Source organism: Sinocyclocheilus grahami, unplaced genomic scaffold, assembly GCF_001515645.1.
Source record: "Sinocyclocheilus grahami isolate Dianchi unplaced genomic scaffold, SAMN03320097.WGS_v1.1 scaffold255.1, whole genome shotgun sequence".
In the NCBI taxonomy this organism is placed as follows: domain Eukaryota; kingdom Metazoa; phylum Chordata; class Actinopteri; order Cypriniformes; family Cyprinidae; genus Sinocyclocheilus; species Sinocyclocheilus grahami.
Genome location: NW_015505434.1, coordinates 1,515,441 through 1,529,307, shown reverse-complemented (window position 1 = coordinate 1,529,307; position 13,867 = coordinate 1,515,441). Strand labels below are relative to the sequence as shown.

The following is a 13,867-nucleotide window of genomic DNA, read 5'->3' as shown; positions in this document are numbered from 1 at the left end:
TTTTTTTTTTATATATATACAAATCCTTCAAAGTTGATTTGAGAACCGGTTCAGTCGAATCATTAAACAGATCAGACTCCAAAAAACAAATAAATCACTACTTTATTATAAATTCGGTCTTAATCCGAATTTAAGCAATTTATTTGGGACTTGGGTAAGAGATTTGTTTAACACCGATAGGAGCCACCGTCCCAGTGTTTCCCTCTGACGGAGCAACACTCCAAGACTACATTTCCCATGATGTAATGTTCTTTATTCTCTGTCTTGCCCGACTTCTCCCTGCCTCTGTAGGCCAGAAGAGGCTGAGTTTAGGGAAAGTATCGTCGTTTATGCTTGTCAATCAGCAACAGCAAGGAGCCGTGGGGAGTGAAACTGGAGGGAAGGTCGACGATCGGGACGGATTTCTAGTTCAAAAAGCACTACAGTGCCAATGCGACCATAATGTTTTGGAAAAATAAGGAAAAACTGTATATATTTTCAAGGAAACTGTTTTGGTTTACTTTGAAATAAAGTAAAAATCAAAGCTTTCACTACGCCGAACTTGGCGAGTAGCTATCACTCGCTGCCTCGTTGCATTTCAGCTTGGGGGAAAAAACCCGAAACAGCGGATGATTTACTCCGACAAAGTGTGTAAACTAAAAGGGGGCTCAACTACAGACGGATATTGCTGTGTTTAGACACACTGTGTTTGATATATCAGAGGAGAGGACTTCATCCAGAAGAGTTTGAAGAGCCGTGTAGCTCTGCTGGAAACCAGGAGAGACGGTATTCATGTTGTTTTGATACACGCACTGAAAACACTTGGGCGCTACTTCCACCTCATGTTTTGGGACTTTGGTTTCATATGTTGCAGGTTGAAACACGAAACCCAAAGCGCGTATTTTCCTGGAAGGTTAGAAGAAAATGAGCGGAGGAGAAGTGGTGTGTTCGGGGTGGCTCAGAAAGTCTCCCCCTGAAAAAAAGTTACGGCGTTATGTAAGTAACGTTTACATCTCATTCAAAATGCACTGGCAGTGTTGTAACCGCAGGACTGTTGGAGCCAGATTCATGCAAATGTACAGTGCGCTTTCCAACAACCGCAGGTCAATCACTGCTCGCGATCTTCCGGTTAAGGCTTTTTCGTTCTGAAATGCTGCCGATTCAGGAATAGTTTGAAAACGGGATCAGTTCCTCAAAAATATGCGAGTGTGGACGCCGTCTTTGTGTTCAGAGCACTGCAATTGTGAAATTCGCATGTGCAAAATCCTTATTTGTGGCGTCTTGATCTGTTCTGTAGGACACACCTGCCAGTGTTAAGAGAGAACTTTTTTTGTTTGTTTATTAAAGGTACACGGAGTATTTTTTTTTTAAACATTCACACGCAAACTAAGAGCGTTTATTATTATTATTTTTTGAGAAATAACGCTGAATAATGCACACTGTGAGACTCTCACATGCCAGTTTTCTAGAAAAGGCTGTATTCTTCTACATGGAGTGGGTCGCTCCCTCATGGGCGGCGCCATGTTGACATCACATGACATAATTGACCTAGGTAAGAATAGTAAAAAATCATGTTTACTTTATGTATAGCACTTTTAGCTTGTCGTTAGGGTGTAAACATAAAACTAGGCCTACATATAAATAGTTACATGCGCAAACAGAACACAGGACGGTCACAGCCATTGGCAGGCAGGTTGCAGACTGAAAACTTGTGGTAGTCTGGTCAGGGAGGTGCAGCAGCTAGCCACCAATAACATGCAAAACATCTTTGGAATTGAATCTTAAGAATGTTCATAAGTGGATGGAGTATGAGATGGGGAAACATAGACAAAAGAGAACAAAACAAAGTTGTCCAAATTGTCTGGTACCGTTGGGAACGATAAGAGCCAGCTATGCATAAACCTTAGTGATGCTTATTGTTTTAATGGAATGTGGCTTGACCTGCAGACACCACGATCATACATCTAAATCTAAACATGTTTATGTTCTGTTTACTCATGCAAAAGTTGTTAGCAAGCAACATTCTTTTATGCAAGAGACTGTGACAGTAATGTGTGCACACGATTTGTTTACAGAAGGCATGGCTCTTTTTGAAGTTTTGGCAACCTTTTAAGTGATTCAAGCCAAAAGCTATTGTTTATATGCATCAAGGTTGCAGAAAACAGTGCTGGTACAGGTAGATGAAACTAATCATAGATTCAATTTAATTGTGTCAATTGCACTGCTTGCACCAATGATCATTACATTGACAGCTGGCTCCTTGATCTGTGCATTTTTTTGTTGTTGATGTTTTCCTTAGTTTGGTATTAAATATATTGTCACGTTACATTTTCAGAGAATTCAAGGTTTTTAGAATTTTTCACCAAATCTTACGAAAACGCCTTTGTTTGCTGCTACTTTAGTTGCTAAGACAACTGAACACTTAACTTTCCATTCTGTCTGCACTGGATGACTCGGTGCATTTAGTCATTCACACATTGTATGTGTACCATGGGGTCTTCCCTTCCTCTTAGTGGTAATATATACCAATAATCTGTAATGAAATCACTCACTTATAGCTCTGCCCGCTATCGAGCCCTAACCTAACATGTTAGAAATCTCCTTCAGGCTCATGTGATGCTTTTTTTTTTTATTGGATTCCTTTAATCTGGTGAAGCTCTGCTAGGAACATTGCTATTGAATTCATGTTTTATCTCATTGTACAATCGGCAACACGGTTTAGACTCAAACAGCCAAGTATTTTGCAAAAGTGGGATCTTTGGCATATTTTGCCATTGCGATTTCACATGCTTTGAGCTTCCAGAGTAAACGGTAGTCTGTTGAATGCGATGAACAATATTTCATGCCTCCAAATCTAATTAAAATGATTTCTGAGCTCATCCACACAATGCTATAATAAGATTAGATCCAAGCAAGAACAAGTGCTGTGTTGTAACAGAATGTTCTCACAAGTAAGTTGTTGATTTGCTTTTGCTTGAGACATATTTAAGCAAAGTGATTGTGGAGAAAAGCCTTTGTAGTTGGTTTTTAGAGTGAGATGAGAAACTTGATTCCTTTTATCCCTCCTTTCTTGTTGCAGTAAGTTTATAGTCTAGGTTTACAGTAGTTTTAATGTGCCGTCCTCAACATTGGTCTTCATTCTCAGCCTGTTTTCTGGTGCATGAAGGTGGAGTGGTCTCAATGTATCACATGTGGCTGATTAGGACCAGACTGTTTTTATTGGAGCCGAGTGGCTGCTATACTCCTCCTCAAAACGAGCCCCATGCCAGGTCTACAGGCCTATTAGTGATTCTATATCTGTTTTTGACCAGCTGTACATTGATCAACATGAGCTCTAATTTTAGATACATTTAGCAATTTCTTATGCTGTGACTGCACAGAGAAACTATAACCCTGTAATAATTTTTATCTGCTTTAGACGTCCAGTGATGACTTCTTCATGTCATTCGTAGACATCCTCCAAAAATGTACACTACCATTCAAAAGTTTGAGATTGGTAAGGTTTTTTTTTTTTTTTTTTTTTTTTTTTTTAAAAATTTGGGGGAAAATGTTTTTTTACACCACGGTGCATGAAGGTGGAGTGGTCTCAATGTATCACATGTGGCTGATTAGGACCAGACTGTTTTTATTGGAGCCGAGTGGCTGCTATACTCCTCCTCAAAACGAGCCCCATGCCAGGTCTACAGGCCTATTAGTGATTCTATATCTGTTTTTGACCAGCTGTACATTGATCAACATGAGCTCTAATTTTAGATACATTTAGCAATTTCTTATGCTGTGACTGCACAGAGAAACTATAACCCTGTAATAATTTTTATCTGCTTTAGACGTCCAGTGATGACTTCTTCATGTCATTCGTAGACATCCTCCAAAAATGTACACTACCATTCAAAAGTTTGAGATTGGTAAGGTTTTTTTTTTTTTTTTTTTTTTTTTTTTTAAGAAATTGAGGAAGAAATGTTTCTTGAGCACCAAATCAGAATTAGAGTGATCATGTGACACTAATGAGAATTCCGCTTTGTGTCACAGAAATAAATTACAGTTTAAAATACATCACAATAGAAAACGTTTTTTTTTAAATTATATTATTTAACAATATTAATTTTATAACTGTATTTTTATTACATAAATGCAGCCTTGGCAGACATAAGAGACTACTTCAAAAACATTAAAAAGATCTTGCTGACTCCAAACGTTTGAACAGTATAGTGTTTGTCATTCAAATTCCATTGTTTATTAACCCTCATTCGGTGTCCTTTTGTGTCTATATTAAAGCGATCTCTTCTTGGGTCTTTAAAGGGGTCATAGGATGCTACATGCACTTTTACAAGTTGTTTGAACTGAAATGTGTGTTGGCAGTCTGTGTACACAACCACACTATAATGATAAAAATCCACCCAGTGTTTTTTTTTTTTTTTAAATCATGTTAAATGTTTTCCCCTTTCTCAAATGGAGCCGATCTCCGATGCCTGTCTGTGTGACGTCACACAGACAGGCCCCTCCCACGATAGATTGATTGACAGTAGTGTTTCAGCACAGACTGGACTGGTGTCTTACCTTAGACCCTCCCTGAGTGAGCTGTCGTCAGTCCGCCATTGTTTCACCGCTGGAGCAGATGTAGACAAGAATGACTCCTAAGCGATTGAGGTGTTCTGTTGTTGGATGTAATAATGAACATTAGAGCCCGACCGATATATCGTTTTGCCGATATTATCGACCGATATGAGCCTGTCGCCGATATATCAGTATCGCCGAATATGCCACCGATATTAATTTTTTTTTTACAGAACATATAACGCAGATAAAATGCTTTAAATGGTGTAATTACTTAGTTTGTCCAGCAGAGCGTGCTCCATTGTTTGCTACTGGCGACCTGGATGAAACGCTTTAAATCTTAAGTCTATGGAAAACCATTCAAACTTTGAACGTCCAAATCTCTGTAATGGCGCGCGAATCCGCACCAAATTCGGGGGATCCCTTCAGCTCGAGGAACCCTCTCGAACGCGAATCAAGTGTACGTCTAGAGGCCCGCTTTCGAATGAGACCAATTCGCCGACCGATCAAGCGATCCCGGGGGGCTACCGATGGCCTGTCTGTGTGACGTCACACAGACAGGCCCCTCCCACGATAGATTGATTGACAGTAGTGTTTCAGCACAGACTGGACTGGTGTCTTACCTTAGACCCTCCCTGAGTGAGCTGTCGTCAGTCCGCCATTGTTTCACCGCTGGAGCAGATGTAGACAAGAATGACTCCTAAGCGATTGAGGTGTTCTGTTGTTGGATGTAATAATGAACATTAGAGCCCGACCGATATATCGTTTTGCCGATATTATCGACCGATATGAGCCTGTCGCCGATATATCAGTATCGCCGAATATGCCACCGATATTAATTTTTTTTTTACAGAACATATAACGCAGATAAAATGCTTTAAATGGTGTAATTACTTAGTTTGTCCAGCAGAGCGTGCTCCATTGTTTGCTACTGGCGACCTGGATGAAACGCTTTAAATCTTAAGTCTATGGAAAACCATTCAAACTTTGAACGTCCAAATCTCTGTAATGGCGCGCGAATCCGCACCAAATTCGGGGGATCCCTTCAGCTCGAGGAACCCTCTCGAACGCGAATCAAGTGTACGTCTAGAGGCCCGCTTTCGAATGAGACCAATTCGCCGACCGATCAAGCGATCCCGGGGGGCTACCGATGCGCGGAGGGTGGCGTTCGAGAGGCCTCCTCGAGCTGAAGGGATCCCCGAATTTGGTGGAGATCCGCCGGCGCGTTCGTGAGATAGTGACACCAGTCAACACTTTCACTTCAGTAAGGACTTGTTCAGGCAGCAGCATTCAAGCGTTGTCTTATTCGAACATAAGTGCCCTGCGAAGTGGACTTCACATGAAATTCCACCATGATTCCAGTTCCAAGGGAACGTACATGTTACATTCAAAGGGCATTAAAGTGCGCGGGGGCGTGAAGGGATGCACCGAATGTTCGGCAACCGAACCGAATAAGCGATAATAGAATAATCTCTCACACCTACAGTGTGTTCATATATTGTCTCATGCATGTTAGGGATGCACCGAATGTTCGGCAACTGAAATTATTCGGCCGAAAATAGCAAAACAAAGTTATTTCGGTGTTCGAAAATAATAAGAGAAAAGACCGAATAAATTGTACCGAACAATGATATGACGCGAGCAAATAGCAACCAGCGCAGAGTGAGAGGTGCGCACTCTTTATTACGCAGAACACACGTCAGCAGTGTGGAAGCATTTAAACCGTCGGAGAAAGACGCAAAAATCATTACAAGCACCGACAGTGAGAGACTCTTTAGGACTGCATCGCATGTCTTCAATGAGAACAGGACATTTGAGTGATCATTACAAAAAATGTGTTATATATATTCTGTTTATGTATATACTGTATTCTATATATAGTACCAGTCAAGTGTTAGGACACACGAATGGGAAAGTGTCCAAACCTTTGACTGGTATTGTACTATAATATACACAAAGAATTTTAACTCCCTAATATCGGCATCGGCCCTGAAAAACCCATATCGGTCGGGCTCTAATGAACATAGCAGTCGTCATTTACTCCCGACATCTGAGCCGCTGAACTGTAGTGGATTACATTGTTTCTGAAGGGAATGCGCCCCAGATCTACATAAATGCGTCTATGTTCGCGCTAATCATTCATGATCCAGCCTCAGCTACAGAAGAAGTGAGTATAATGTTTTGTAATGAATCTTTGCAAATCGCCTTTCCTAATAATGTGCTAATTAGCAAGTTTCACGATGAATGCGGCTAAAGTAAACAGTCTCTCTGAGAGCAGCTTGGAAGAGAGGGGCGGGGTCAGCATAGCTCATTAACATTTAAAGGAAAATTCTACAAAAATGGCTTGATCTGAAAGAGCTGTTTTTGACAGGGTAAGAAAGGTGTTTTTTACACTAAAATTTAGGAATTTTAACCAAACTATGTTACAGACTTTTCATTAAGACCCTAAAGAATCATATCAACTTGTGGAAAATGGGCATCCTATGACCCCTTTAAAGATACTTTTAGGTTGCTTATGTCCTACTCATGATTGAAACACCTCTGAAAAATTAGAAAAGACATGCAACCTGCAGCCTACAAACGGGATACACTGTTATTTTATAATTAAAAAGATGACTATCATTTGCATTTGAACCAGTTGGAAATTGGAATGCTTTTGAACATGTTATGAAATCATAACAGTGGAAATGAGACAATAGCACTTTGTTTCATTATATGAAAGATCTGAGGTGGTGTCTAGCTTCTCACGATAAGTCTTTGCATTTTATATTCTAAATCATACCATTGTAAGGACAAAAAGAAAACAGTAGATCAGCTGATTTTTCTGAAAAAAATTCATTGCATGTTCTCTGAATTCTCTAGCGCCGCAAAGCTTTAAGCAGCATAGGGTCAAAAGTCTGATGTGTTTTTGACCGTTTGGAAACAGTTCAAGAGCAGAGCAGATAATTTGACTCAACTGTTTGCAGGGAATATTCTTGATGGCTCAAAGAGCAGTGCTTTGCTAAGGGTCTTCTCAGACAGGTAACTATTATAGCAGTAGTATAATAAAAGGAGCTACCCAAGTTTAAAAAGTGTGTTTTTTTAGGCATGTCTGTGTGAGACATGTGACTTTTGTCATCAGAAGATCATGAGTTATTACTCCCCACAATAGCCACACCATATTCCTCAAACTGGACTATTACGTCAGTTAAAAATATCCCTGTCGGCTCTTTTTTTTTTAGTGTCTTTAGCATTTTCCATTTGGCCTCATCCTCTCTTCTTTGTAAACTACTTCTTTCACACCCTTCACATAATGCTTGGTGAGACTAATCGCGAAAGAGCCAAATGAAGTTGGGAACACATGTACGGTTCAGTACAGTAATGTGGCAACTCGCATTGAAGCCTGGAGTGTTAATGTTCACTTCTGCTATTGAGACCATTTCATCTGATTTCATGTGATTTCTTACATGGAGCTCATCTGGATTATGTTTGCTTATGTATATTTGTATTTTTTATGGTCCATTTGTGTGTAAACTGTTATTGAGTGTATCCCAAAATATTTACAAAATTCACTTTTAACAGATAAGCAAATTTAATCGAATTAAAACCAATCAAATGTTCTTCAAAATCAGAATGTCCCTCCCCCTTCATCTAGTAGCCATTCATTGTTCATGTAAATTTAACCTATTGGGTAATTAAAAATGTAGGGATGCAGTAATACCATTCTGGCCAATACCAATAAGCCAGTTAATTTTCATGTTATGACTGATAAGCAATATTAATATTAAAATTAGATACAAGTTTGCATAAATAAATTAAAAATAAAATGCTGAAAACTAAAATCAGTCATTTAAATGCTACAGGTGAATCTAGGCATCACAACATTATAATGTACAGTATGAAAATGGATTTTCTTTGTGAGATTTGCTAAATCAAACTAATCTTATTAAAATGATTTTTAAGGGTTGACTTTGAGTAGTGAATACTTTAAAAGCTTGTCCACATGTAAAAATACATAAATACACATAACAAATATATTGGATCTTTAACTATGCGTAGATACCCTTTTAAATGAAATATACAGTAATCCTCTATTAACCGGTGTTGATAAATAAAATATATTGCAAAACAAAAAAAAAGCTAGTCTATGTCCTGCCCAAACTTCCTGTTTCAATAGTAAATGCCCACACAGGGACAGAAAACTGCTTATCGACCTCTTTCAAGAAGCGTTCAAGTATGACAGTGGTATCGACTAAAATATGTCCCACTGACAATAACGTGCACCTCTGTGTTTAGTGTTGCTTTTTTCACTTCTGCTGTGCAGTAGCCTTTTTCTGAGATTGTGAAATTATTATTTATGGTTGGAAATACATAGCATCTTTCCACAGTGCAATAAGCATCAAGGAAGATTGAGAGGTTGGCGCAAAACAGAGAAAGAGAGCCAGAGGGAAAAAAAATGCAGGAATCTAGAGACTTGTGAAGCTCAATCTATCTAATCAAGAACATATTCCACCTTTCTGTTTTACTGTAACTCGGCACTCTCTAGGCATTTAAAAAGCACAGTTAGCTGGCAAGCCATTAGCCATGCCATGCAATGACTGCCCTTGCTAACTGCATACGAGCATGCAGTTGCATTTTAAAAGCTTGCTGGTCTGAATTCAGTGGGGTGCACAGAAAAAAAACAAAAGAGTAGTTCTTTACTTAGTGGTTGAATTATTTCCTTTAGTCTGGATTTATAAAATCTGCTTGGGTGGGGGAAACATAATCACACAACTTTGTGCTGAAACCAACATGCACAGAGAACAGAAACAAACAGTGTTTGTGGCCGGGGTTATTGGCTTAGCTAGGTGCTGGTGCAGACATTTTTGCTCATTTGTTTTCTCTGTCTCACTCTTTCTTCCCCTCCCCCTCTTTTTGCTGGTCTCTCTCCCAACCCCGACTGGTCATTTGTGTCCAGAGTAGTTCAGCGCTGCTATCAATTATTAACTGTAACAAATAAGGTTGCTTTTTTCACTTCTGCTGTGCAGTAGCCTTTTTCTGAGATTGTGAAATTATTATTTATGGTTGGAAATACATAGCATCTTTCCACAGTGCAATAAGCATCAAGGAAGATTGAGAGGTTGGCGCAAAACAGAGAAAGAGAGCCAGAGGGAAAAAAAATGCAGGAATCTAGAGACTTGTGAAGCTCAATCTATCTAATCAAGAACATATTCCACCTTTCTGTTTTACTGTAACTCGGCACTCTCTAGGCATTTAAAAAGCACAGTTAGCTGGCAAGCCATTAGCCATGCCATGCAATGACTGCCCTTGCTAACTGCATACGAGCATGCAGTTGCATTTTAAAAGCTTGCTGGTCTGAATTCAGTGGGGTGCACAGAAAAAAAACAAAAGAGTAGTTCTTTACTTAGTGGTTGAATTATTTCCTTTAGTCTGGATTTATAAAATCTGCTTGGGTGGGGGAAACATAATCACACAACTTTGTGCTGAAACCAACATGCACAGAGAACAGAAACAAACAGTGTTTGTGGCCGGGGTTATCGGCTTAGCTAGGTGCTGGTGCAGACATTTTTGCTCATTTGTTTTCTCTGTCTCACTCTTTCTTCCCCTCCCCCTCTTTTTGCTGGTCTCTCTCCCAACCCCGACTGGTCATTTGTGTCCAGAGTAGTTCTGTCAGCGCTGAGAGCGCTGACAGATTACCTCTGTTATCAATTATTAACTGTAACAAATAAGAAAAAAACTTTTGCAATATTAATGTGCTTCACTTCTGCCCAATATAGCTTTTCAATAGTGATGGACCAAAATGAATATTCTTGGCTGAAACTGAAAATTCTGGACACACTGGACTGAAAACCAAAACTGAAACTGCTCATTTGGAATTAGCTTTTGTTTTGAATGACTTGCAAAACAGATGTTGTTTCTTTGACACACTTATGATGTGCATACATAATAGATCATAGAAATGCATAATGATGTTACACATAATTTGCCAAAAGAATGGTATGTTTAGTAACAGAAGCTTTTCTGCCTTGTCACATCAAAGATGATTTCTCTTTTGGTGCATTGCATTTGACGTTGCATTAAATAGCCTCACAGCAAGCAAACATTCTTTATTATTGTGCCTGACCATGAGGGTGACAGTTGTATGTTAAGTTTGGCCTGGGGAAATGCAAATACACACTGAATAGAAACTAGTCTGGAAACAGTGTCTGGACTGAGTGGTCAGTGTTAGCATGGTCCAGGTACCCCCTGCCGGTAGATGTCGAATTTAGATAATCTGGAAACAAAAAGCATTTTCTTTTCATTGCAGTTGTGTATTCTGAGGAAAACTTTTTTTTTGTTTTTTTTTTGAAAGTTAGTAATGAAATTATTGCATTATAGATGAAATGCCCAAGTTGGCCGGTGATGACATTTGATTTGGTCTACAATTCCAAATAACAAGAGGGGAGAAAAAAACACTGAAATAAATTAAAAATTAACTAAATTAAACTATTTTTACTCTAAAAGTGCTTGTAAATTTCTCAAATGATTACAAAGAATTGACAAGTCAACCCTCTACATTGCGAGTTATGGCAGTTGTGTATTCTGAGGAAAACTTTTTTTTTGTTTTTTTTTTGAAAGTTAGTAATGAAATTATTGCATTATAGATGAAATGTCCAAGTTGGCCGGTGATGACATTTGATTTGGTCTACAATTCCAAATAACAAGAGGGGAGAAAAAAACACTGAAATAAATTAAAAATGAGAACTGACTGCCACAAATAGATTTTCCAAAAGGCTTATACTTCGTTGAATAAAATGAGCGCTTCACTTTTCAAAATTAAAATGCAGCGTGGGTGTTTTTATATGAATGTATCTTTGAAAAGAACCGACAGTCTTCAGAAAAGCTTCGATGTCATTTTCATTTCGTCTTTCCTGTAATGCCTGATAAAGTAGTGTTTGGGAGCACAGTGCTTATTTGATTACAGCCATTACCGGGGAAACCGCTATATCTCCAGCTCCCAAAGCACCTCTTGCTGGCAGAGAATTAATTTGCATTCTGTAAATATAACATAAATAAAAAGCATGCTTTAGAACTGTTTTGAGAAGGTGCTTAAGTTTTGAGCCATGTATTATTACTCTAAATGTGGCTACTACTATTATTACTATCTTGTACCCTGCAATAATCATTTGCTCAAACTCACTTTTATGAGATGATTGGGGGAAAAAAAAAAGAAAGTCAACCAAACATATCGGCCAAAAAATCGGCATCATATATCGGCCATCGGCTGCCCTGATTTCTAAATATCGGCATCTGCACCGGCCAGTGAAAAACCCAAATCGGTCGACCTCTATTACCGTCCAGTAATCAGAATAAGTTTTGTGATTTGTTACCATTTAATAAACAAAGTATCAGCTTTAAAATTCTGCCAAATTCATAACGAAATTAAAAAATAAAACTGTTTTGGCACTCTTTAATGTGGCATGAGTGATTGCTTTAGCGCCTCAATTCAAGGGGCTTGTGAAACCATCATATCTTTCTCTTTGCTACTATAGTATGAAATAAACATGAATGGACACCAAAAGGTATATTATAAGATACAGTACAACTTACTGAAATGTCTCATGTAATCGCTCATTCAGTGTTTCAAACTGCGGAAAACATGTAAAGCTTGTAAGCAATGCCACGTAACAATACATTTACTTCAGAATAACCATTCAGTGTCCATAAGCTCATTAGTAAACTAGAAAAAAATAAATATTAAGAGGAGCATTTTGCTATATATATGCACTATATTGCATAGGCTGTTCATATTTTTACTTGACCTGTTGGCTTCATGATAAGAAAGAATGCAAGGAGCTAAAGATAAAATTCAACACCTCTTATATAATTGCATGTTACTAATGAAGAAAAGGGTTAGTGTGTGCAAAACATATGGCAACATTTATAGGATGCATTGAGGAGGAGCCCAAACTACACTCAATGGCCAAGTGATGCTGATATAGCTATGGTCCGTGATACTGGCACAGATTATGTGTAATAAACAATTCTTTGTGACTGTATAAAGTTCTGACATTGGAAAAGACATTGTTCCCACTTTAAGTGAATATATTTTATTTTTGTGGTCACTATGGCCATTTGACTTATAGCAGTGTCCAGTGTTTCCTATACATTGAGTTATTTGTGGCGGCTCGTCACAATATCAGAACTGACTGCCACAAATAGATTTTCCAAAAGGCTTATACTTCGTTGAATAAAATGAGCGCTTCACTTTTCAAAATTAAAATGCAGCGTGGGTGTTTTTATATGAATGTATCTTTGAAAAGAACCGACAGTCTTCAGAAAAGCTTCGATGTCATTTTCATTTCGTCTTTCCTGTAATGCCTGATAAAGTAGTGTTTGGGAGCACAGTGCTTATTTGATTACAGCCATTACCGGGGAAACCGCTATATCTCCAGCTCCCAAAGCACCTCTTGCTGGCAGAGAATTAATTTGCATTCTGTAAATATAACATAAATAAAAAGCATGCTTTAGAACTGTTTTGAGAAGGTGCTTAAGTTTTGAGCCATGTATTATTACTCTAAATGTGGCTACTACTATTATTACTATCTTGTACCCTGCAATAATCATTTGCTCAAACTCACTTTTATGAGATGATTGGGGGAAAAAAAAAAGAAAGTCAACCAAACATATCGGCCAAAAAATCGGCATCATATATCGGCCATCGGCTGCCCTGATTTCTAAATATCGGCATCTGCACCGGCCAGTGAAAAACCCAAATCGGTCGACCTCTATTACCGTCCAGTAATCAGAATAAGTTTTGTGATTTGTTACCATTTAATAAACAAAGTATCAGCTTTAAAATTCTGCCAAATTCATAACGAAATTAAAAAATAAAACTGTTTTGGCACTCTTTAATGTGGCATGAGTGATTGCTTTAGCGCCTCAATTCAAGGGGCTTGTGAAACCATCATATCTTTCTCTTTGCTACTATAGTATGAAATAAACATGAATGGACATCAAAATATCTGAAATGTCTCATGTAAGCGCTCTTTCAATGTTTCAAACTGCATAAAATGTGTAAAGCTTGTAAACAATGCCACGTAACAATCGTTTACCACAGAATAACTATTCGGCGTTCATAAGCTCATTAGTCAGCTAGGGGAAAAAAACAATTAAAGAAGAGCATTTTGCTAAATATATGTGCTATATTGCATATTCATGTTTTACTTAATCTGTTGTCTACATGATAAGAAAGAATGCAAGGAGCTAAAGATAAAATTCAACACCTCTTATATAATTGCATGTTACTAATGAAGAAAAGGGTTAGTGTGTGCAAAACATATGGCAACATTTATAGGATGCATTGAGGAGGAGC

General features: G+C 38.3%; 1 protein-coding gene across 1 annotated transcript in view; it reads left to right on the top strand.

Annotated features, from left to right (window-relative positions):
• Window positions 1-294: 294 nt before the first annotated feature.
• LOC107598765 (GRB2-associated-binding protein 1-like) overlaps window positions 295-13,867 on the top strand; it is a 73,974-nt gene continuing 60,401 nt past the window's right edge. Inside the window, exons 1-2 of the mRNA XM_016290200.1 lie at window positions 295-765; window positions 854-975. Of these exons, the coding sequence (XP_016145686.1) occupies window positions 904-975 (72 nt within the window). The 5' untranslated portion in view covers window positions 295-765; window positions 854-903. The remainder of the gene's footprint in view (window positions 766-853; window positions 976-13,867) is intronic.